General features: G+C 40.8%; 1 protein-coding gene across 14 annotated transcripts in view; it reads right to left on the bottom strand.

Annotated features, from left to right (window-relative positions):
• Nucleotides 1–26679, bottom strand: part of FMNL2 (formin like 2) — a 312817-nt gene that overhangs the window by 86658 nt on the left and 199480 nt on the right. For all 14 annotated transcript variants that reach the window (XM_045033816.1, XM_045033815.1, XM_045033820.1 and 11 more), the window contains exons 3-6: nt 20613–20693; nt 15244–15320; nt 5173–5256; nt 1998–2150 (exon numbers count right to left, since the gene is read on the bottom strand). In XM_045033816.1, coding sequence (XP_044889751.1) covers nt 1998–2150; nt 5173–5256; nt 15244–15320; nt 20613–20693 — 395 coding nt within the window. The remainder of the gene's footprint in view (nt 1–1997; nt 2151–5172; nt 5257–15243; nt 15321–20612; nt 20694–26679) is intronic.

The raw sequence follows: 26679 nt of genomic DNA, 5'->3' as shown, positions 1-26679 counted from the left end.
ATATGGTTTCACTCTTATGTGGATCCTGAGAAACTTAACAGGAACCCATGGGGGAGGGGAAGGAAAAAAAAAAAAAAAGAGGTTAGAGTGGGAGAGAGCCAAAGCATAAGAGACTCTTAAAAACTGAGAACAAACTGAGGGTTGATGGGGGGTGGGAGGGGGGAGAGGGTGGGTGATGGGTATTGAGGAGGGCACCTTTTGGGATGAGCACTGGGTGTTGTATGGAAACCAATTTGTCAATAAATTTCATATAAAAAAAATAAAATAAAATGAATTCTAACAGGATCTACCTTGAGCCAACTGCCAAACAATGCCTTCCAGGGTCCAGGACTACCATTCTCCTTATACCTAAAATACTCCCGTATTTTCCTGATTCTTCCACTCTTCTAGAAACAATGTGTTCTCAATGAACAGTCTTTAATAATTCAAAATTAGGCATAATGAATTATTAATCAGAAAAATGAATCCTGTGAAGGTGGTACCTAGCCAATATATGATACATTCAAAGTAGGAAATGATAAAAAAGTGAATTAAAATGTACTTTTGTCAATTAAATTCCTTACATATAATTATATCTACACTAATGGTAAGAATTTCCATTCCTGTACCAAGGTCATTAGGGAATTCCTCAGGCATGACTGGCCTTTCTTCAACTTCCAAATCAGCCTCGTCCACATGTAAAGTTGACGTAGACTAGCAAGTTATATAGCTCTTGGCCTATTGCAAATACCACGAGACGAACTGAAACACTGCTCTTCATTATTATTGAACCATTCAAAACCCATTATTATTTTTGGCATCTTCAAACGTGGAAAATCTGAATGGTTGATTGGAAGCATCTCATTCAAATGTCAAATCCTTCAGCAAAACTGAACTTTATTACTGAGATATTAACTTTCTATGACCAAAACCTAAGTCAAAGGGACAAAAGGTAAATAAAAGGCTACCAGTTACGAAAAGTCTGAAAGCCACATTTTCACTGATTTACAACTTGACACATGGGACCTCACCACCAATGACCCAATATCCATGGGGATCTTAAACATGGACAGGAACAACATCCGCTTGCCAGATCAAGTCTGAAATAAGTGACATAAATTTTTCAAGCTGCAAAGAATAAGCAACATTTGGGAATGAGGCATTTATTCATAAAAAATTTTATTAAACTTCTGCAAAACAGCAACCTTTAAGAACTTGCTCTAGATGTCATCTCCATCTTGACAGACAGGGTTCTGATTTATCCATCCGTGTACCTTAACTCTAACTACAGTGCCTGGCAAATTATAGAAGCTCAAAAATATTTTTCAGTGAATGAATGTGGAAATGAGTGAATAATCAATCGCAGTGACATTCCAGCCGTTAGCAGTAGAGATGATCAGCACCCATCCTTCCTTAGCATGGTGGTATTTCAACCATGAAAGACTAGAGAACAAATTCTTAGGAGGAAACAGAAGGTTGACAACTGAGCACACCTAACCAAAGAAGCACTGCTTAAAGGCATTTCATTAATAAAAAGGATCACTACAGCATTGTGCACCTAGGACTAAGAACACGTCCCACAGAGCACACACCCGAGCTACCAATGGAAGAAGGGAGGGGAGAAGAGTATGAAGAGCCAACAAGGAATTCTTGAGAACCCCAAATCTCAAGAGGTGCTGCCTCTACCCAGAACACACAGCCTAAATCACAAAGTCAGCATCTCCCTGGTTTTGAAAACTTAAGCTGCCGATGGAGTCTACTGCATTCCATCATTTGGCAGAACTTTCTGTGCTGAGTGCAGGTGTGGTGTTCCCAGAAATCTATTTAAAGCTACAGAATATTGTCCCACTGATGCTCCCATAAACTCCTGAGGAAACTTTCCTTTGCATCAATAGAAATCCAAGGGTTGCGTGAGAAGTTACAGCAATCTGTAGCCCAGGATCATCACCAGAAGCCAGGAACTCTGCTGTCCCCGCATATCCTATCACAATGCCTCCCTCCTGATTAAAGGAACTCACCGCAGTGCAGAATGCCTTCCTGAGCGGGATACACTGTTGCCCACCGGGGAGGGCAGGTTGCTTCCTCTGTGTAGATCCTCGATGGACCTACTCCAGGGCTTTGATTTGTCCACCGAGCTCTCCACAGTGCTTTCCACGCTTTCAAAATCAAAACTAAAACAAAAGAGAAATGCCACTGAAGCCTTAAAAGTTCACAGTCACACAAATGCAGGGATGTGCATAACATGCTCCTTCCTAGTATACATTTGCACCTTACAATGGGTAGTCTTTGCAAACAAAGAAAACTGAAAAAGAAACATAAAAGAATTTTCACGGACTCAGTGTTCACTTGCAGAATACAAAATGACAAATACTGGGCAAGGCAAAAAAAATAGTTGAACAACAGCGCAGAAATAAATAGTAATGTTTTATCTGTATTTTACTACAAGGCTTACTAATTTACCAACTGCTAACACTGCTATGGGGGAAGGGGAAGGAAAGATCTTACAGCTGTCTTCATTTTGCTTTAACAAGTCAATATGTAGGCTTAGACTAATTTATTCCTACCCATCAATTTTCACTGAGCATTTTCTCCTAGTGTGTTGGCAAGTGTACTTTTCCAACCATATGTGATACATTACTTGCAAAGTTATGGATTTGCTTTGATTTTGGAATCTCTTCCCAATGTGGTGCTCTTTAAAGTAGGACTGTTGTTTCTCTCTGACATTTTTTGAGGTTATTACTCATGTTAACCATGTTAGAATAAATGGAGAGTTAAGTTGCTCATTTTTGCATAATTTTAGGAACAAAATTGTTAAACAGCCAGGCCTTTGTGTTGTATGCATTTTCTCCTCCCAAAGTTAGTCGCTCCCCTTTCTCAACAAAATACTTCATCAAGTGTTTCTAACCATAGTTCCACCCGGCAACACCTGATCAGAGAATAAACAGAAGGCAGCTATACGTAATATCACAGGGAAGATTCAAGAGGCTATTGCAGAAGAGACAGTAACAATACATATCGGAAAAAACCAGGAGGACTTTTTGTCAAAAAATTTGACTTTTTATAAAAATACGATGGCCAAAATAAAGTTATTCTGTTAGAATTCCGTCCGAATGGTCATCTGCAAACTCGGATGAGCCACTGATGTATCGTCAGTGAGTGGATCTGGCCATTTTGTCATGCTTTTGGATGCAGGAAGCAGAGCTGAACAGAAAAGAGATGGGATTGAGTAATCAAATCCTTAAGAACTAAAAATAGAAGTCTACAACTGATACTGGAGAAGGTAAGCTGAGGGGGGCACCCCAAGATCACCCGTGTCACTGTTACTCTTGCCAAGTCACTCTGCGACCCCCAAGTCACTGGTCAGCTGTTCCACAGCTTCCCACTCCTCTCAGCTCACCCTTCCCAACCCCCCCTTACAGAGCAGAATTAGGAAACACACACCTTAGTTAAGCATCCTATGTAGGGATGGAACATGAACCTGTTGGTTCACATTACCTGGGCTAGGAAACTGTCAGAAGCCAAGGAACAGTAAGGAACTTTTCAGCCCATTAGTTTCAAGAAAGAACGTAAGTTATGTATTTATATAAAACTTATCTAAACAAGGCAAAAGCAAACCAAACCTAGCAAGCAGAGAATGTAAAGGCAACGCCAAAAAAATGAGATTAGGAAACCACAGCTCTGAGTTCTGATCTTTTGCTGGGTTTGATCTTATGCCACAACTAGGATCCCCTCGTGGTAGCACCTCCTTTTCCTGCTGGTCCTAAGTGAGGGTACATTTGGGAAAACTGGTTCACAGGCTCTATCGTGATATAGGTAAAGGGTTAATCACAGCAAACATTTCATACATAGCGTGCCATCCTTTTCCACTGAAATTTCCACTGAAATTTCTTAGCTTTTCCTCGATTCCATAACCATTCCTTCAGATTTTAAACAATGCAGCAGGGTAGTATTATCGTGTTTGTCACAGAATATAAAGTGAAAAAGAGGTTAGCAGTTTTTGACATGATGGACATAGACAAGAAACCCCCTTTGCAAGAATAGGCTATAAAAAGTGGGGTTATACCTCAGAGGACAACTTCTTAAAAAGCTAAGAACTTGTCCATCGGTGTCTCTTACTCTACTTCACATCATACACCAGAATTATCAAACCTGAAACTGATTAAGCTAGTCTCAGTTAATACTGTCATTTCTGCATCCGTTAGGTAGGAGTAATTACAGCTTTCTCCTCACGCATTCTCAAGGAAGTGCTGAGGGTTCTAAGATAACATCTGGTTCAGTCTTAGGACTTCTTTGGAATGATGCGATATAAAAAAACAAGTTACTGCTTTTAAAGGCAGCATGGAGAGGGGGGAAAACACTATCACCCAAGTCAAAATGTCTTCCAAACAAATTGTAAATACAATTATTAAGTATTACTTCCTCAATCTGTGTGTGTGAGAGAGTCTATCGGTGGATACTGCAATCTTTTTGCTTTTTTTTGACTAAAGGAGGGAATGTGGAGAAGAAAATGTCTCATCGAAATGTACATTTCTCATTCCTGTTGTAAATCCTTCCAGAAGCCTCGCAAATGGGAAAATTTAATGAATTAACAAAAAACAAGGTTAAATACGTTGATTTTTTTTTCCTGCTCTGCCCCAATTTTCTCCTCCCTCACCTTAGGAAGGCGAAGTCAAAACAACACAAATACCCATCAAGTAAAAAAGCAAAGCCTCTGTTTACTCCTCCCCTCAGTCCCACTAGATTTGGTATCCCCATCTGCAATTATTTTCTCCGCATTTGCTAGCACGTACAGATGTATATATTTTTGTTTTGTTTTCTAATAAAAAGAAAGTCACTCTTCTGTGTCATGTGTTATTCACTCAACAGTATATCACATACCTCTTTCAGTATCTGCTAGGGTATTCTACCATATGGACGTAATGTAACTTGAGCACTGAAGAAAGTTACCTCTTTTAAAAATAAGGACTCCTCCAAGGGTGATTTTGATTCCCCCGTTTTACTTCTGCCTTGAAAGCATTTCTAATAACAATTACGTGATTTGCTTTTAGCTACTTGAGTGGAAACAAACCTCCTTAAACCTTACCACATCTGCTGCTGGGTTTCTCCCCCTCAATGCGGTATGTAATTTTACCACTCTCTTGCATCTTCTGTGACCACATGAAATTCAAAAGCCAAAAGCCAAGTTTTACTTACGTGACCGCGTACTGCGCAAATGATAGATATTCCACTAGAACATCAAGACCCCTGTTTTCTTCATTCAGAAACTCTCTGACCCATCTGTTAAAAATAAAAACAATTATCACAGAGGTTCATCACATGCTCTGCCATGAGAAAGCCCAGTGAACACAGTTACTGTTGCACCAGAAACTTTCACTTCAAGGAAATAACGGAGGCAGACCTAGACTCCATCACACGAAGTAGGTACTTTTCAATATGGTAACCATAAAAACCACAGCATTTCAACGTGCAAGAAAAGGGGGCAAAAGGTATACATGTGCCTCCCTTGCATTTTACTGCTTAGGAGACTTGAGGTGACCTGTAGGAAGTGTTCTAAAAAAGGAACCTGCTAAGTGTATTTTTTCCACCACAACTGACCCACAGCCTGCTTGTTAAAGGAGCCAAGACTACACAGGGAATGCGGCAAGCTAGGAACGTGACGACATAAGCAGTGAAGTTCAGGCATGGTTCCAAATCCACATTCAAGTCCTTCTTGGCACACTAGGCCACAGAAAACACTGAACTAGCCAATGAGAAACCAGCATTTAGGGGCTTCTGGAAATTCAATAGGGTTAATGATTTGCTTAATTTTTTCCATGAACGTTAAAACCTCTTAAAAACTTGCAGGCGCCGCATACCATCATCAAAGCCAAGACATGACAGATCATGTTTTTCTTTAATTCATTTTAAATAGTATCACCTTGCATTTAAATGGTGGGTTCGAATGCAGTTCAGTGAGAATTTTTACTGATTTTTATTTGCACTTCGCCATAACTCCTAGAGATGAAGCAGAGTGGTCAAACAGAACCTTCAGGCACTGAGGATAAACACTTGCTACCACGGATTTCCTCCAGGGCATTCATCTTCAAAGAATGCATGATACCTGATTAATAAGCCTTCACTAGGTACTGCCAAGTAAGTAAAAAAGTCTGCTACTATCACAGAAATGGGACTTGAGGTACATCACCCACATGCGTTCCAAAACTGGTTTCCTTCCTCCAAAAACACCAAGCAAAAAACAGGCCCACCAGCTCTGGACACGATTGCTACTCTAGAAGCTAGTTTCGAAAGCTGTTATAACAACAGCACGACAATCGTCTGGGTATTGTTAAGGATGAAAAATCCCTTAATATCTTCGTCTTGACTGAAGAAAACAAAAATCTGATGGACTCAGGATGCCTGTTTTTAAATTCTGTTTGGGGCCTTTTTCCTTTATCCTCGAGCTCATTCTTTGTTGTATTCCTCTCATCTCCATGATGCAAACTCACGTCTGCAGGTAGCCCCCCGAGGCAGCAAGGCAGGAAAAGCAGGCAGCTTACCTCGTATTTTCTCCCAAGTGTCTCAGGCAGGCTATCACAAAATGTATGCACCTAACACAGCCACATATAAGCAAATAATATCAAAAAGATACCTAGAGAGGAAAGTAAAGGAACACCACCCATTGGGTCTCTTAAGAGCTGACAAGGGGCGCTTGGGTGGCTCAGTCGGTTAAGCATCCGACTTCGGCTCAGGTCACGATCTCGAGGTCTGTGAGTTTGAGCCCCGCATCGGGCTCTGGGCTGATGGCTCGGAGCCTGGAGCCTGTTTCCGATTCTGTGTCTCCCTCTCTCTCTGCCCCTCCCCCGTTCATACTCTGTCTCTCTGTCTCAAAAATAAATAAACGTTTAAAAAAAAAAAAAAGAGCTGACAAAAACTAAAAGAGCTGGCCACCCGTCAGGCTTCAAAACCACCACATACAGCGTCTCCTGGCTTCTGCCTCTGGATACTTTCAGTTGATTTATTTTAATTATTCTCCCTTTACAGCTAGATCTCAGGAGGCACTGTACATTTTTAAGTGCAAATAATTAGAAGCCTAGAAATAGTAAATAAATTTTCTTTTTATAAATGGTAGGACACTAAAGCAAGGCTGGCAGTCACTATGGAAATCCGCTGACTAGCTGCTCTGGAAACTCAAGCCTCTTAGCTTCTCCGAGGCCTCTCCAGTGGCCTGGCCTGTGAGCTCTGGCTGGGTGATTGAAACTGGCCCTCAATGGCAGGCATGCAGCAGGAATCCCGGGGGCTGGGCACGGAGGTCTTCATTTTAGAATGAAGAGTCACCATACACTCCAGATGATACAGAGCAATCTCAATTCTACACTTTCTATCTCAGTGGCTCATAAAAACACTCCAGTGTAGGAGCTGAGAACAACAACTATTGTAGTTCCTTCTGGTTGATTTTCTAGACATAGCCTCTAAAGAGCAGAGATGGTCCAGGACACCCTGTGGACCTATCACTGCCTTAACCACCAGCACTTCCAACTCAGGGATTTTAGCCACAAACTAAATGGGAGGCAAATGACTCACAGATAAGAAAATGTTTAAATAAAATAGAGGGAGGGAGGGAGGGAGGGAGGGAGGGAGGGAGGGAGGGAGGGAGCCACGCGCGGCAGGAGCCACAATTCTCTTGACTCAAAGTACTAATATGAACACATTTTCATGCAGGGATAAAGACTATTTAGCTAGCTTCTCTTTCTTGAATCCAATGCTATTATGGATGCCTCCAGCCCCAGTTGCTGATTTTGAGTATAAGTGCCTTAAAAACAATTTTCACAGTGAAAGGCAGGAACAAACTGCACAGTTCCTAACAAGCCGGCTAGAGTGTAACAATTCCTGCCTCTGAGAGGTTTAATTTCATGAGGTTAATCTCTTTTTCTAAACCCTGAGATCTTCCCTGGGTCTTTGATATGGCCCAGACACCCCTAGGTGATTTAGGGAAGAGTAAGATAAAAATCTACCACAGTGGGGGGACCTGGGTGGCACAGTTGGTTAAGATTCCGACTTGATCTTGGCTCAGGTCGTGATCCCACAGTTCATGAGTTCAAGCCCTGCATCAGGTTCTGCGATGATGATGTGGAACCTGCTTGGGATTCTGTCTCTCCTTGTCTCTGCCCCTCCCCCTGCTTGTACGTACACATACACGTTCTCTCTCAAAATAAATAAACTTAATAATAATTAAAAAAAAAAAACTTTTTAAATCCACCATGGTTGACCTCCTTATCCTCTTTGCCAAATGATCCAAGGTTAGCCAAGTCATTTCAGCAAAAAGGCTATGCATTTACAGGGGAAAAAAAACCAAAACAGTCTTCACTTTTTCCCCTCTCTTATCAATTCCTAGCCCCTCTACATTTGGGATATACTGTGGAGGAGAGAACAGAGGTGAGAGTGAACTTCTGAGAGCAAACAGTATACAAACAAAATGGGTAAAGATGAAAACTGGGCAAATTTCAAAGCAGTATCTTTAACTTAAAGGCATAAAAAAATGGAAGCCCTACTGTGCAGATTCACATACATGATCCTGCAATGACATATCATAAATTTAGGGTTCCTCTAAAAAATTATTTCCATTTTTCACTTCTGTGCATATTATATAGTTTTTTGTTTTGTTTTACATGTTGCCAACATGCACACCGTTTCAAATTGGATGATTATAGGTTCTGGAAACAAGAATTATTTCTGACTCTGATAGCATGCATCACTGAGTACCCCCACAGATTCAGTGTAATTACCGTATGTTGTAAATTTGAATTAGGCAAATTCCAAATCAGCTGCTCAGGAGCTGGAAGAGACCATGATAAGGAAAAAGAGCTCTGAAAAAAACTCTTACTCAAGGAAGGAATCTATGTGCAGATGTCAACAGTTACTGTTTTATCATAGACAGGTTCAAGTTGTTTCAGAGTTGCTCGTTCCTCTCTGCTTCCACTCTCCTCACCCCACCCCTGAACCCGGCCAACTTTAGAAACTCATTGTTCTGATCTAGAAAGTGAAGTCTCAAGGGACCTTTTTGGCTCCAAATTTCTAAGATTAAACAAAGCAGACCCAAGATCACAAGATAAGGGACAGTGGTGAATTCCCTTTGCCAGTCTCCTTTTGGAGGTGCTCCTAATACATGGCGGAAACTGCAGTTGAGGAAAAATCATGCAAAAGAATCACAAGCAGCAAGAGAAAGAAGGTAAGCGTCACTCAGATAAACCATCAGCTGCCAAATCTATTCTTCAAGACAGTGTCACCAACCGGTTCTTAGTGCAGCCCACACATCACTAGGGGTCCCTGAGACCCTCTGAGGGGTTTGGGAAGTTAAAACTGTTTTCACGAAAATATTAAGATAGTAATTGCTTTCCACAGTGCTGACACCCACACTGATGGTACAAAATAAATGGTGGAGAAAACTGCGACTAGCACAAAATACACCTATTTAGTGTTCTTCACCCAGAGCACTTGGGAGAGAAAAAAGTCAGCTTCACTTTAAACTGTCCTTAAGGAAGCAATAAAAAAAAAAAAAATACTGATTTTATTATAGCTTGTGCCATGAGTCTGTATCTTTTTAATTTTCTATCTAACAAAATGGAAAGCCCACATACACCTCTCTCCCCTACTTTCCCCAAGTGCCACGGCTGACTCCAGGAAAAGCACTTGTGCAGTTTTTTGAGACACCAACTGAACAAGTTGCTGTTGGGTTTTTTTGTTGTTCTTTATTTTTTATTTTTTTTTTACATGAAACATAAAATGACTAACAAATACAGTTATTCTGTCTTGGGTATTTGGCAGACATTTTCTCAAAAGTGAACGAAGTGAGCGTATCGTTTCAAGGAAAACAACTGAGAGGATTTGTTGTCCATTATAAAATATGAGGTTTCAAACAAACAACTAAAAATTCTGGAACACTTGTATTCCCCACCACGAACTTGACAACTCCCCAATCCTTAAAGTATATTCAGATTACACTGATAATTATTAATGAATGTGAATGTTTTCATATTGTAGAATAAAATGTCTCAATCTTTGAGAGATCAGAAAAACTCAGTGAAACCATATTTTCCAAATAACCAATTCATGATGTTACCCTAATTATGCCTGGGTGGAACGACCCATTCAATTTTCAAGATAGAACAGTGGGGTCACCTGGGTGGCTGAGTCGGTTGACGGTCTGACTTTGGCTCTGGTCATGATCTCACAGTTCCTGAGTTCAAGACCCACATCAGGCTCACTGCTGTCAGTGCAAAGCCCACTTTAGATCCTTCTCCCTCTCTCTTCACCCCTCCCCAGCTCGTGCTATCTCTTTCAAAATAAACATTAAAAAAAAAAAAAAACCCACAGTGAATTTCAGTTTAACCAAGTACAAAAGCCCATTGATATTCTTTCAGATTCTACAAAGAAATTACCACTCATTGAAGGATGGTGTACTATGAAAGAAGAATACCCACAATTATCTGCAGGTTATTTAAAACTCCTTTTTTCAAGTGCATATGTGTGTGTAAGGCCGGTTTTTCTTCATGTACATCTTCACATACATATACAACATATTACCACAAATCAAATGCAAAGAAGTCAGAATCCAGCTGCCTTCTATTAATCAGACATTAAAGAAATTTATAAAAATGTAAATCAACGCCATTCCTGTTACTATTTTTTTCTTGTTGCTTTGGAAAATAGATATTTCTCACAAAATATCTTGTTTGTGCTATGTTTATTATTTTGTATTTACAACTTTGTATTTATTAAATATTTACTTTAAAATAAAAATTAAATTTTATTAAATAAGCAAAGTGAAAATTCATCAGTTAAATTTCCAATATGGTAAACATTAAGAGATAAAACCCACACAAACAAAAGCGTATTAAGGTTCAAAATAATTTAAGAGTAAAGGAATCCTGAAATCAAAAAAATTTAAAAACTGCTGGTTCAGATAATGGACTTTATGTTTGGACATATCAAGGTTCAAATCTCAGTGCTTCTCAATTGTGTGGACTGAAGCAAGATAATTAGTAACTGACTCTAACTTTCCTCATCTATAAACAGAGGCTGAGAGGTAAAGGGCAATAATAAAAAGATTTTTGTAAGAAATAACACAATGATGGGGTGCCTGGGTGGCTCAGTCGGTTAAGCATCCAACTTCGGCTTAGGTCATGATCTCAGAGTTCGTGGGTTCAAGCCCCGCATCGGGCTCTGGGCTGACAACTCAGAGCCTGAAGCCTGCCTCAGATTCTGTGTCTCCTTCTCTGCCCCTCCCCCGCTTGTGCTCTGCCACTCTCTCTCAAAAATAAACATACACACACACAAAAAAAAGAAAGAAAAGTAAAGAAATAACACAATGAACATATTTAATAAATGACAAGATCATAATCTTTAGGATTTCTAAGAATCAACACTTAAGAATGAATTAATCATAGCACAGTTTGATATATACATACACCCCAAATCAGCTGTACACCTGTTAAAAGCCTTAGTTATTCTTCTCTCTCTTTTCACTGGCCTGGCCCAGCCAGACCCTGTTCACCAAGATTCTGAGAATTGCAGGAGAAAAGACCTTCACTGAGCAGTTTCTGGGCTCCTTCCCCTTTCCACAACTCTTCTCCCTGCCAAATGACACATTCCTCCCACGACCGCATGCCCATTCTTGCAGCTCCAATGAGATAAAGTGAAATGAGCATCTTTCAGAACATCTATGTTCTTGCACTCAGGATGAAAAGTAATTTTCTCTCTTAATGGAGAGTTTTGTTACAATAAAGTACCTGCAAAGAGACAGAACCTATACCTCAGTGCCAGGAATAAAGCCCATAAACCTACCCAGCTCACCACCACCACCACCACCTGAATCTTATCGCCCTGACATCCAAAATACCACCACAGATATCTCTGCCTACTCACACTGCATAGCCAAAGTGTTCTCACAGTACTTGGCTCCTTTCAAGGGTATTTCAAGTCATTTCAAGGGCTTGGATAAGTCATAATCCAATTCTTCTCTATTATTATAGTTCCTAAGAGTAAGTGAATAAGATTACTTCTAGTCCAATTCTTACTTCAATTTGGCTCAAAGAAAATTAATTTTCTTTCTCAGAAGATTGCTTCCATTTATACAGTTTTAGGCTTATATCACAACTCAGAACAAACCCTTTGCTGGACAAAGCTGTACCTTGGAATGTTATCTCAGCAAAGTCTCAGACTTTAGGCTTAAAATACAAGCATGTGCCAAGAATAACCTTTACAAGACAAGTAGATTTTAAATGTAATTCTTCCTTTTAATTTCTGGGAATCACAATTTCCTAGGTGTCAGGGTCATTTTAGACAGAGAAAGTAACAATCTCTGCATGGAATTCCTTAGAGGTAAAATAATAATATTGAATTATTATTAAACATTATTTTCAATGTTTTTTATTTTATTTTTGGGACAGAGAGAGACAGAGCATGAACGGGGGAGGGGCAGAGAGAGAGGGAGACACAGAATCGGAAACAGGCTCCAGGCTCTGAGCCATCATCAGCCCAGAGCCCGACGCGGGGCTCGAACTCACGGACTGCGAGATCGTGACCTGGCTGAAGTCGGACGCTTAACCGACTGCGCCACCCAGGCGCCCCTTAAACATTATTTTCAATAAGCCTAACAATAATAGTTATCATATTTTGAGTAACTATTATGTATTAGAGCCTATATTAGGTCTTTCATAAGTTATCTCATTTAACCTTACAACATTCATATTGGTAAATAATATCCTCATTTTATAGATAAGAAGTTAACTTAGGTCACAGAGTAAGTACAAAGAGCTTATGCAACTTATCTAAATAACTTATTTAATAACTAATCAAGAGCACAGCAAAAATCTGAACCAAGATCTCTTTTTCCATAAGACAATGGACACCCAATTATTCTATTATGGTACCTCAATAAAGGGCAATAAAATCTATGAATACCTTATATAGCACATTGCATTCCAAGAATTCCTCACTGTAATAATTGGTGATTTTCACATTACTGAGTAATTCTTCAAAAGACTTTCCAATCAAATGAGGTCAAGCCAGTTAGTTTCCATAATGAAGAGTCCAGTTCAAGTTTGGGTTTTCAGGACAGTCAAGATAGGTCAAAGCCCTGGTGCGTGGCTTCATTCCATATAAGGAGAAGCCAAAAAATGGTTGTATGCAACCAGAAAATGAGCCGCCATGAATTTTTCTGCTGCTCGAGCCAAAGCTTTCACAAAGTCTCACACAATAGGTGGTAGACAAAGGGAAACTTCAGATGCTAAAGATGAAAGAAATGTAAGAATCTTTCAACATGCCTATAGGATCCTAAACAGCAAACTACTCGGATTGCTTGCAGATTTGCACTGGCTCCAGCCCAACCCAGGCTCTTCTTTTCAGCCAACTTTGTATCAGAAAGGATTGTCTTGCTTTGGTATTTGATGGTCAATTTCACATTATTTCAGCAATGCTCTTTGACAATTTGTAGAAACCCTGGCTGCAGCTCATTCTACCATTGTCAGTCAAGAAGAAGTGCCAACAGTCCAGGGTTGGACCTTCCCAAATGGAATCTAGTTCCTGATCTGTAAATATTGGAAAGTATTTGAGTTTCCTAAGCTTGGATGCCCAACTGTATTAAATCACCACCACTTTCACCCCCAAAAGACAAGCCTCATTGCTTTGATCCCAGGGCCCTGATTACCTTACTTCCTTTCAGGGAAAGAGCTGTCAGATTAGACTATGTAAGAAACAGAACACGGCATTTTGAACCACAGCACCTGGCTGTACAGCCATAGACTTTATACGAGTTACTCACCTTCTCTGGTCTTGAATGTTTTTCATCTGTAAATGAAGAACTAGGTAATCCTTAACTTCTCTTCCAGTTCTAATACCATGATTCTATGACCCACTGCTTGACAGTCCATTTTCTTGGACAAAGTGATTATCAACTTTAGAAATCAGTTCATTTTCCAAATACTTCATTCTCAAGGTGACAAATGTGCAGTTATCCTTTAGGAAATGAACATTCTCACCCAAGCTTCATCACCGATAAATCAACCTCGCATAATCTGCAATTTAAAAAAGCTTATTCTGGGGCGCCTGGGTGGCTCAGTCAGTTAAGTATCTGACTTCCGCTCAGGTCATGATCTCGCAGTACGTGAGTTTGAGCCCTGTGCCCGGCTCTGTGCTGACAGCTCAGAGCCTGGCACCTGCTTTGGATTCTGAGTTTCCCTCTCTCTCTGCCCCTCCCCCTCTCACGCTGTATCTCAAAAATAAATAAAAACATAAAAAAATTTTTTTTAAAAAAGCTTATTCTGAAATAACTGTGGAAATGAACCATTTGAATGGCTTATACCAAAGCACAGCCTGAAGTAGAAGTAAACTATGATTGCTGGAGTGTATTTATTTTACATAATAATCTGCAAAACTGTAATGTAACATACATACAAAACTTCTTTTCCAATACACTTGCAAAGAATGTCGCAGGAAAAAATTCTGAAAGATCTAAAGTCTATAATCTTCTCTCTGTTAAATTTAAAGAATCAAAACACAGAGGGGCCAAATAACTGGCTGGGTGTTAAACAGGTATGTCCGAAGAACTAAAGCTGCAAAAGAGCCTATCTGATATCATTCTGCCTTGGAGATGAATCCTCTTATTCTAAGGTACTGTACAATTATGCCATTCTAGGAGTAAGGGAGAATGCAATACAGTTGTACTCGCTAGAGGCAAGTCGCATGCAAAATTCCCAGAAATGCTTAGTGTTAAGATTCTCCCAACTTTATCTTCCGGAGTGGATTTACACTCCTGGTCCTGAAGTCTAGGGATGCAGGACAGAGATACTCAGAACACCTAAGTGCAATGAAGGGCGTCAGATGACATCATTCCAGTTTCTTGTCCCTTCTGGAGCTGAAGAAAGCACAATGAAGCAGCTTCAACTAACCAGGTGCAAGACTTCCCTGAGAGATCCTCCAGGATCCCAGGATACATTACTTGTTTGTGAGTTCCTGATTTGCCAGGAATTGTTACACACACAAGAGACCAAGCACTATCACTGTATCCAAGCAAAGAATTTTAGGATTGTTATTAATATCCGAATCAAAGACGGTCTGTCCTGCTTCTACTGATAGCAGCTAAAGTACTAACAAAGGCTCCGCCCATCTAAACCTCAGTCTCTTAATCTGTAATGATCAACAAGGAAGCTGAATTCTTTGGATATGATTCAGCCTTTTGGTAAAGTGTTCAAAAGCCTTAAAGCTAAAATGTTAAATGGGCTCACTTACCCAATATGGTTGGTTCTTAAAGAAATTTCCAGTTCTCTTAGCACTTGTGTGGATTCTTGAACACGCCGCCTGAATTTCTGTAATTCAAGAACACATAATCTCACAAAAAAGATTTCATCAACTGCTAGAACTGCCACTTGTTTAACACAATATGAAAACATCTCTGCTCTTAAAGCGGGCTTCTCTTGCATTTCCTTTTGCAAAGCATACAAATTATTCTCATCATGAAAATTAGCTTGTGCAAAAGGACTGAAAAATTACTTACATCATATATACTAGGTGTCTTTGAGTAAGTACATTATTTTTCCCTACCCTACAAAATTCACCAAAATACCTAAGTGTTGGGGTTCCCTTACCCACCCACCCCCAGTTTCAATGATTTCCTAAGACTCCCTCCTAGAACTCAGCATACAGTTGTCCTTATGGCTAAGATTTATTGCACACTAAGCAAAGGGAAAGGTGCACGGGGTCAAGTCCAGAGGAAAACAGATACAAGCTTCCAATAGTCTTCTCCCAGAGGAGTCACAAATGATAGTATTTGTGAAATGCCGTCCACCAGAAAAGCTGTCCGCCAGCGTTTTTATTGAGAGCTGGTCACTTAGGCATTCTCTGCCTAGCACATACCACAAGTCCAGACTCCCAGGAAGAAAAAAGAAGGCAGTCAGCATAAACTGTATTGTTGGCATGAACAGTTTAGGCACAGCGAATCCTTCTTATCAGGGAAAGTTATGAACTCTCCTGCAATGCAAGTTCCCAAGTGCCAACTAAGAGCCACCCTTGCAAGGTGGTCTTTCTAAGGCAGCTATCTCAGGACTGTTAGGTTATTTTCTATAGAGCGTAATGTTTCCCAAAAGTCAGCATTCAGAGTTACCTCTACCTATGAGCCCTCATTTGGAAGGTCTCTTCTACTTTTGGAATGTCCTTCCTCGTTCCCTGGCCAATAAAAACCCTACCAATCCTTCTAGAACCCCCTCAGGTCTTTCTTTCTTCAATGAATCACCCTCTGCTAGTAAACATATGCTTCTTTATCCTCTTACCTCTAAATAATCCCCGTGTATCACTGAGTTGCAATGCACATCCATTGTCAGGAACACGATTTCCTACTGAAACATTTATTTAGAGTAACCAAAGTCTTAGGCCACTCTGGAAGTAGCACATTTGATACACCATGCCTTTTAAGAAGAGTTCTATGCTCTCTGTGCTACAAATCCAAACCACCTGCATGTTACACAGTTTTCAAGAAAAGGCTGTGAGAATTCTAGCTCAGGATATTAGGGACCCTTCTCCTCTGTTACCACAACTGTGGTGGAAATAGGCTCATCCAGTTCCAAAGACGAAGGCATCCAAGGACAGGAAGGAATGGAGGAAGGCTGGAAAGGGAGGATGTGCGGTGGACAGATCCAAGCCCTGCCATGCCACAGGAAGGACCTGGTATCCCGGTGAAGACTGGAAGCCTGATCAGCAAGGGTGGACTTCTGTTACCTTCTTCTCCTTTACCCCACCTGCTTCTCACCAGGGCCCCAAGAAAGCCAACAATCTGACGGTTTCCTCTGACTGCCATCCTTAAAGAACTCCAAAGACCTTCTTGGTTTTTAGAATCTGGGTATATTGAGATAGATGAAATTAAAGCATCCCCAAAACAATGAAAAAAGAGCCACTCCCCTCTTTTGTCAAGAAAGGCCTAGGAAATGACAGAAGAGTTATGTATCAGTTGGAGGGACATCCAAACCCGGTGTCTCCTGAAGAGGTTTCCAGCAATGAGGACCGCTGATGAGGCAGAGTCTACAGCCACACAGCTGAGGAACCCATTCCCAGGCCTGCTGGCTGCTCTGGAGAGGCCATTCCCATGTCAGAGTCACAAGTCTCAGACTATCTGCATATGTGGCCTTTTAGAAAGCAACTCGGCGTTCCCAGCTTTGCTTTGTGCACAGTTCTGACTCGTTCCCCGTGGCCTTTGCTGGTCCTCAGGGAAAGCTCATCATCAGCCACAAGGGCACCCTGTGTAGCACCGAGGACACAATAGGGTAGAAAGAGGATCTGCTGAAGGGCTAAGAGGCATACATCAAAATAGAGCCACTCCATCAAAACACCAGGAGATACCAGGAACGACAACAGTAACAGATAACATTTCTCAGGTATTTACTATGGCAGGCACTACAGTTTTACAACTGCACAGTAACAGAGAAAACCAAACTGACTTTGTCCCTGTATTATATTCTCTCGAGGGTTGTGTAACTGTCAGTGGGACTCGGGACCATGGAGAAACCTTGACATCCACCTCTCTAACACATAGGAAATGACTATTAGCACTCTGCGCCATGACAATGTATTGAGAATGCTTCAAAACACCACACACAAAAACCATGTGCTTGTGGGGAGCAGCAACAAGGAGCCAGGTACCATCAGTGAGTAGTGTGGAACATTCCCCCTGGCCCTCTCCATTATAGGCAGGCCCAGGGATGAGCGCACAGAGGAGCCCTGGAAATCCACGCAACAGGTCTCATTTCACAACTGCACACCCTGCAGATAACCACACTCCTTTCTTCATGGTCTTTTCCCATGCGACGTATGAATGCACCTCCCCAAATCACACACCAGCACCGCCTGGTATTCAACGAGGAGGCTATTTTGCAGAGTCCTGGTCACAGAGATATAGAATTTAGGCTCTTCCTTCCTTACCCTCCAGGATTTCCCTTAAAACTATTTAGCAGAAAATCTAAACAGAATATGCTTAAGAAATGTTCTTACAAGACAGCAAATTAAGTATCTTCTATTCATTGTGAACAAAAGATAAATGAGTTAAACTATTTAAGCTCTCCAGACATAGGTTAGGGAAGACAACTCAGTCTAGAGTGGCTAAAATTGAAAATCCCGATTTGAAATCTTCCCTTTTCCTCACTGTAGTAGTACAGCTGAGAATCTCAAACCTGTTCTAACTGCAAGCCGTGCCTTATTCCAAGCAAAATTTCCTCTTTCCAGGCTTTAAGCATGAGCATTAAGTTGAGTGGAAAAGATCATTTCCTACTGCCAGCTCCTGACAGAAAGTGCAAGGGTGGTTGATTCAACATCCATTTTATCTTTTTCTCAGCAGAATGACTGATCTTGAAAGGCAAGGCACAGACCAAAGCAGGCCACTCAGGTGAACACATGGTCTGGTATCTGGTCAGGAGTGAAGGTCAGCCCACACAGATATCCTCATCTTTGTCCTTTATGAAGTTATTTGCAATGGAGCAAAACACTCTCTAAACAGCTTATTTGTTTTACATTCTTCGCTTAGCTCAGGAATAATGGTTCCAGAAGAGAACTGGGCCTTTTCCAGGAGAAAGCCACCTTTTCTCTCCAAGCATCTCCTTCTTACAGAACTTGAGGATGGACTCAGAGAAGCGTTCTCAAGGAGTGCTCTTATCCTCTCCTTTTTCCTAAGAATCTGAGAATGTTGAGGTAATTGGGAATAGAACTTGCTGTAAGTGAGAGGAGCACTCAGTCTACGCATAAACACCAACGTTTCTGCCTCACTTAGCAACATGAGGGTTCCTAATCCTAGGGTCTGAGCCACCGCCTGAAGGTTTATAAATTAGGGAATTTCTTTTTCTTTTTTTAATTTGTTTTAACATTTAATTTTTGAGAGACAGAGATAGAGTGTAAGTGGGGGAGAGGCAGAGAGGGAGACACAGAATCCAAAGCAGGCTCCAGGCTCCAAACTGTCAGCACAGAGCTCGAGGCGGGGCTTGAACTCACGAACCATGAGGTCATGACCTGAGCCAAAGTCAGACGCTTAACTGACTGAGCCACCCAGGCATCCCGAAGTTGGGGAATTTCTGAAATTATTTCTAAAACAGAATCTTAGGGCGCCTCAGTGGCTCAGTCAGTTGAGTGTCTGACTCTTGATTTCGGTTCAAGTCATAATCCCAGGGTCGTGACATCGAGCCCTGTGTTGGGCTCTGCACTAGGCATGGAGCCTGCTTGAGACTCTCTCCCTCCCTCTCTCTCTGCCCCTCCGCCACTAGCATGGGCACACACACTCTCTAAAAATAATAATAATAAAATTAAAAATAATAAAACACAATCTTGCTGCCCCTATAAAAAGAAATAGCCAAAAAATTCTCCTGGTTTTTTTTGGGTTGTGTTGGGGAAGAGGGGTGGTGCCTTCATCTAACCCTCTGTAATCTGATGAAATTGAAGGCTGCTATACCCTTGGAAAAGGAAACAAGAAAGAGGGGACAGACTCATTCAGGGGGACTGACAGAGGCTCTTTTAAGAAAAGAACCATGCGTGAGCCATATTTGTGGGGTGGGGATATTATGATACTTTGACAGGTACATTCTTAGAAGAGGAGTCTGCACCACAGTCAAGTCACATATGGCATCTAGCTGACAGTAAAGGTCTACAGTCCGTCACCCCTAGATTGTATTTCTTCTGCTTGTCTCATGTTAACCACAGGACAAAAGGTCGGGAAACTTCCAAAAGGAAGTAAAAGCTGTTCTCATTTGCTCGATTTTCTTGGATGGGGGTGGTGGAGATGTTTAGAGTGGAAACAGAAGATAAAAAGATTTGAAAAGAATTATAAGAGCCCTAGAAACAGTGGGCAACTAGGAAAAGTGTGCCTTTCTTCTCTCATGAGTCACACACTGAAACAGAGGGAATTCAGCTCAAGTTATTGTTGCTGCAGCCTTGAAAGCAGGAGCTGTGGAAGGTCAACCAAAAAACCAGTGCTATCTGGTGAAGAGTGCCTGTACCCATCTTGAGCGAGGACAACTCTGCCCTGAGACATCCCAGGACCGATCCCAGCTCGCGGGGCTGTGCCAGGCTACATGCTTTACCACAAGGCATCAGTTTAAACCAATTGTGTGGCTGCACAAAGCACAGCTTGTTTGTAAAAGGAGAGAGTCAGCTGAGAACGGAATCAGCTATTCTCTCTCTACCTTCTTGGGGCCAGGGGCAGGGTTAGGCCCGGGGGAAGCTGCTAATAGCATCAACACAGGATATGAGCACACAGCTGGGATGACAAAGCCACAGTGATTTTTCAAGGCCTCTGGAAATGCACCAAAGCATGAAAGACAAGTATTCCCTTTGCTAAGCCTGCTTTTTTGAGGGGCCTTAACACCTCTGGACTCGCAGCCCTGTGTGATTGGAAATGGCAGTGACTCAATAACCATCCGAGGTACATGACTCCCATCTCAGGAAAGCACTTTTTAACACCTCCTTACATGAGAAGGATGGCTTTCTTCTTTGTTTCCTCATGGTGGCTGTCTTGCTGGAGGCTCAAGCAGAGGCTATAATGCAGAGGAAGGAAAGTCCCCTCCAGTGCAGGAGGTGCCCGCTCACCAATGAGGAAGGGACAGCAAAGAGTGCAAACAAATCCATCTTACCTTCCTGGTTACAGCTGGATCCAGATAGCCTTTGAGCTTTTGAATGTATGTATGGGGAGGATTCTTCACCTGGAATCGTTCCTGCAGGAAGCACAAAAGTAAAAAGCATGAGGGCTACGAAGGTGTGACCACCCACCCCACTCAGATTAATACTGCTGATCCACGGCTGACATGCGTTCACAGTTACTAGTGTGACCCTGCAGATGATCTTGATGTACTGATGGTTTTGAATCTTTGGAGTAAATGTTATTATCCTCCCTTTGCAAAGAAGAAAACCGAAGCTTAGAGAAACTCAGTCGACACAGCTAGTCAGTGTTAGCAGTGGATTTGAGCCCACGTCTGCCCTATTGTGGAGTCAGTCCACTATGTCTTCAGTGCTCCGCTGCTCTCATTCTAGAATGATGCTTCATGCAACGTGTATTCACGTCCTCTTTGGGCAGGTCTTCCGTCTACTGCGTATTTTTTGGACTATCTTCAATATTGGCAAATAGTTCTTTTGAACGTTATTTTTCAAAAATACCAAAAACTTGACTCAAACTGGATGAAACTAATTTGTTTCAAAAATGAGGAATGGGTCAATTGCTAAGAGACTCAATGAGTGTTTCTTTGTATGAGTACATATGCACGTATATAATCATTAATGGGTTCCCGAAGTAGTTCCAAATTAGAAAACCTGGAAATATTTGTAGCAAAAGCATGGTCACTAAGATAAGCATATAATATATACAATATACATTCCAAGGTAGTATTTGAATGCAGATCTGGGATGGGTCCTGAGAATCCGCATTACTAACAAATGGTATACAGATGCTATGGATGGAAGCACACTTTGAGAAACTCATGCCCATGTGTTATCAGGTATTACAGACCGTAAATGTCCAAAGCAGAATAAGCAGCAGTAAAAAACTGGGTAAAACCCAAATGCCCACAAACTATAAAATGGATGAATGCTTGTATTATGTTCATATAATCGTACATTATATTCCAATGAAAATGAACAAACTGTACCATATTCTCCTATATGGATGGATCTTATAAACCTGATGTTGAGCCAAAAAGAATGTGACTTCACTTCTATGGATTTACACAACAGGCAAAATTAAATTTTAATAGGGACATATACATAGGTGATTTTATTTACTGATGCATACCTATACATCTAGGGGATGGAGGAAGAGATGATTAGCATAAAAATGACCAGGGATCAAAGTGGGGGAAGGGAAATTCCAAGTGACCGAAGAGGCCACAAGGTTCTCTCTCTTGACCCAAGTAGTAGTCATACAGGTGCTGACTTTATCCTACTTATTGTGTTGTTCTTAGGTTTCACAACTTTCTCTGGACGTATGCTACCCTTCACACACAAAAAAAGTTTAAATGAATCAGCACTAAAAGGAAAAACTAAGATTTATCATGAAATCGAAACAATTCTTATCAGGGTCTCCTCCAACGACAACCTGAAAAGATGCTTTTCTAGTAATTCTTTTTAACCTGATTATTGCTTATGCCACAATGGAGTTTTAGTATTTCACAACACTGACAACTGGCCAGCATGTTCAAGCACGTGTATTTCCAACACAGGGAACCACAACATCCTTCCTGGTCCACTCAAGTCTTCTTGCTTATAGATATAGAAAAGCCTTTCTAAAGATCATCTCATTAGTGAAAACATACATTTTATTGTTATTTAAAATGCTTTAAAATAGATGGAAGGGACTTGTAGTGAGACAACTGTCCATATTTCCCCTTTATTTAAAAATGATCAGGGGGCACACCTTAGTGGCTCAGTCAATTAAGCATCCAACTCTTGATTTTGGCTCAGGTCATCATCTCATGGTTCATGAGATCAAGCCCCACTTCAGGCTCCTGGGATTCTCTTTCTCAACATAAATAAACATTTAAGAAGATGATCAGGAGACATTTTAGAGTAGATGAACTGATTCTCAACATAGCTGTTAACAAAAAAGATCAGCATGTTTGTAATTATCCCCCCCCCCCCATTTTCCAATCTGCGAGCAACTTCTAAATAACAATTCACAGGTATTTGACATCTCTAGTGTCAATAGTCTATGTATAAAGTCCTTTTTCTTTTTGTTTGTTTGTTTGTTTTTAAATCACCATCACTTCACTAAGGGGCCAGATAGGATCCAACTGCCACAGGGCTTTAACAATAGCCCAGCTGAAGACTAAAATAATCACCAAAAAAACTCCAAAAAATGAACTGATAAACCATCTAGAAGCCAGTTACTATATCCAACCTTGTGTATAACAATAGATAATGCCAGAGATATATCAGGATATCAGAAAAACTTACTCTTTTTAATAATACAATCCAATTATCCAAATTTAAAATTCCTATGGCCAGTAACAACTCAAACTGTGTTCCGTTGTGCTATAGCAAATACCTCCTACCTCTAAATATAATAAGGTCCCGAACACAGGAAACTCAACATTAAGTTTACTCTGACCAATGTGGTATTTACCTGAGGACCGACATTTAAATCTATGGACAGTTGCTGAGAGATGTCTAATGATTGTTCTTGTACATAATATCTTCACAACAGAAGAGCTGTATTTTTTTCCTTTAAAACAACAAGATCTGGTTGACTAGCACATGTAACATATTGTCATCCACTCAATTAGTGAATCCCATTTTTGACAATCAATAAATGCACCTTTCTCCATTTTCTGCTCAAGACTGTCGTGATCCAGAGGGGCTTTATCAAATATGCAATTATTGATCCTGTAAGTATTTCCTTTTAATTATTCCCCTGAAATTATAGAAGTCTGTACTTAATACATACTTTTTCCAATGCGCTTACAAAAATTTGCTGTTGTTACACAGTTTTCATTTGTTTGAATAATTTACTAATCTATTTCCAAAACAAAACAAAACAAAACAAAAAAACCACAACAGAACATAAAGAAGCCTGACGCTTCACAACATAGGAGGTCTACATTGTATCTACTACTCAGAAAATTCAAGCCTCCGTCCAGGGATTTAAATAAAACTGGTATGGAGAAAGAATACAAAGAAAGCCCCAGTCATTTTCCTAAAACCTGGAGTTGTCTGTCTAATCTCAAAAGGGGCTACTATTTGATTTATACATCCAGCATCTGGCTCACCAAACCTCTTCCCCCCGCCCCCGCCTGCCCCGTGTCTTCAATATGGCTGTTTGCACAATAAAAACATTTGGGTAACTACTCTGGAGAATATCAGCACCTCGCCAAAACACATTTACTTTGAAGGACATTGGAAGGATTACTGGCATTGTATTTATTTAAATTAACAGTTTTTTCCTCTATATATTAGAATTTGGGGTTTTGCACTGAAAGCCAAAAACGCCTTGGCTGGCAATTTTCCATCATCCTCACCTCCAGGTCTGCTTATCCCATGAGCGATTTTCAATAACTAGTTACGTCCTTGCCCAACATCACACTGACACGAGTAGCTTAATAACTTGAGTCCCATTATACAGAAATATTATTCTTGGGGATAAAAGTATTCTTTAATCATGGTGATTTGTCAATATGAACTGATGTCATTTGGAAGAGCTTTTAAAATACTAATTTCGGGGGTGCCTGGGTGGCTCAATCAGTTGAGCCTCTCACTCTTGACTTCAGCCCAAGTCATGATCTGAGAGTCATGGGATCAAGCCCCGCAGTGGGCTCTGCACGGAGCATGGAGCCTGCTTAAGAGTCTCTTCTCTCTTTCTCCCAGTGCCCCTCTCCCCTACTCATGCTCTCTAAAACAAAAAATATATATAACAACAAAATAAAATCCAAATTCCCTTCAAAATGTCTAATTATATAACATGACCACCATCTTGACCTCCTGCCATTTATCTCTTTGTGTGATCAAACTTTCTTCATGAAACGTTTCTGGATGGGAAATAACAATTGCTCTGGGGCTTTTTAATCATTCCTCAGAAGCATTCAAAGCAAAGAGTACACAGTTACCTCTTAACATTCAGGACACCAGGCCACAAAATGCACTGGGAGGGAACAAACCTTAGGACCAGAGAATCTGTTTCCCCCCAAGGAAAGGCAGACTGCCATGTGCAGTGCCTCATTTGGATGTGTCTGGAGTCTTGCAAGCTTGACACCCTACGTTCTACTCCAAATGGACTTTGAGAGCTTGTTTGGAGGCTGTAGCAAGGGAATGCAGCTACGTATACACTTCTGACTGAAGAAAGGCACTCCTCTATCAAGGATGGTGCTCTTCTTAGACCGAGAGCACAACTTAGGGAGGGACACACAAGGAGTGGTGAAGGATTAATGGGATGACAGATGTCACAGCCAGGTCACCTTCACATCCAAGAATCACAGAATCCTCATTAAGCTGCTATGTCAATTGCAAGTATTTTAATAAATTAGAGACCTAGGAGTTAAATTTCTCCAGTAATGATCTCAAAATTTCTTCTCCCTGCTAAAAACGACTTTATTAATGCAAACCCAAGAAGACAATTACCTTTCCATCTGGGGCAGTGCTTTTTGTTTCTAAAAGATTGTTGACATATCTTTCAGTAACACTTTACAGTTTATCATATTCTTTAAACCTCTTATCGCACTCAAGCCTCCCTATGTGGTAAGTAGATATTAACTCCATTTCATAGATGGGGGAAGTGAAGTTCAGAGATAAATTATCTGCCTTAAATCAGACACACACACACACACACACACACACACACACACACACACACACACACACACACCAGATCAAAGATTCAAACTCAAGCTTTCTGACTCTCTGATCCTTGTTCTACTATACCACAGTAAATGTGCTCATCTAGCTTTTGATAGAATAAAAGCTTTTAAAAGAGTAGAAACATGTTCTATTTGAGTTCCAGTACAAAGAAGAATACTTGGCACATAGACTTAATAATTTTCAAAAAATTAAACTTCTTCTAAAAATCCTATACAAGTCACGTCTCTCATAAATTAGGGGTACGTTTTTAAAGTTTAAAAGCATGTAAACAGATTGTCAACACTCTGTACAGGGCACATACCCAGTGGGTTCTGTGCTAGATAGAAATCAGCTCAAACTAATGTCACAGCTAAAGGACATTTGTGGATAAACCTCTATGGTATCTCTCCTGGTGTATCTCCTAATGACTTCCATAATTACACATTTCTCACTAATTCAATCTACTAATGCTTATGCTAGCTAGCCTCCTGCCTCCCCTCACTGGCCACCAGGAAGGTTACCTTGCCTATGCAGAGGCCTGCTCTGCAGAAAAGGAAAAGGCAAAGCATTTATTGGATTCCACTTAATAACTAAGGTTCAAGACTAAGGCAACCCAAATCAGAAAACCAGGCCATTCTTAAAGGAACTCAGTGAAGGGGCTGGGCAGGGACATACATACTGGGTTAATTAAGGAAGTCACAGTCAACGGAACTCATCAGCTAGGCTACAACATGGCCTTTTCTCATTAGACACAGACAGGCAGCCTTAGGTTCTAACCAGCTGAACTGTTTCTTTGGAACCTTCCTCCATGCCCTCCTTTCTCCATCTAAACCTAATAAAGTTTGTCATTGAAAGCCTTTCTACCTAAGAGTCTGGAATTGGGCACTCCACTCATCTAGCAAAACATTTCTGGTCCTTTGCATCCTCTCTATCCATGTGTATAATTACATGAGAAATTACTTAATTGAGGTTAATTTGGTGTCAGCTGGACTTACAACAAGCATGTCAGAAGCATTTCCACTCCATAAATTGGATAAGCAGCTCCAAAATCAAACAGAATTTCATTCAAGTTTATCTTACACCTTAATATTCTGAAGTTAAAGGAAAGACATTATAGCAAGACATCTGAAACTCGAGGCAATCTCTGGGAAATGAATGGCTCATGGGGGGACACACTTACTGCCGAGTTTGTCCCAACGTCTGGGACCGTCACAGGGTCATTGGCTCTATTTCGGTAGTCTATTAGCAGAGCTACATAAACTGCTTAAACACCCTTAGGGATGAATCAGAGGTCACCATCATTATGCCGTTATTAATGTTTTATTATTCTGCTCCTACAGTAATTTTTAGATAGTGAAAATTTAAAGGACTTTGCTTTTATGC

The sequence above is a fragment of the Felis catus genome, chromosome C1 (assembly GCF_018350175.1).
Source record: "Felis catus isolate Fca126 chromosome C1, F.catus_Fca126_mat1.0, whole genome shotgun sequence".
NCBI lineage: Eukaryota > Metazoa > Chordata > Mammalia > Carnivora > Felidae > Felis > Felis catus.
Note: the sequence above shows the minus strand (reverse complement) of the source record. Positions and strands in the feature narration are given on the sequence as shown.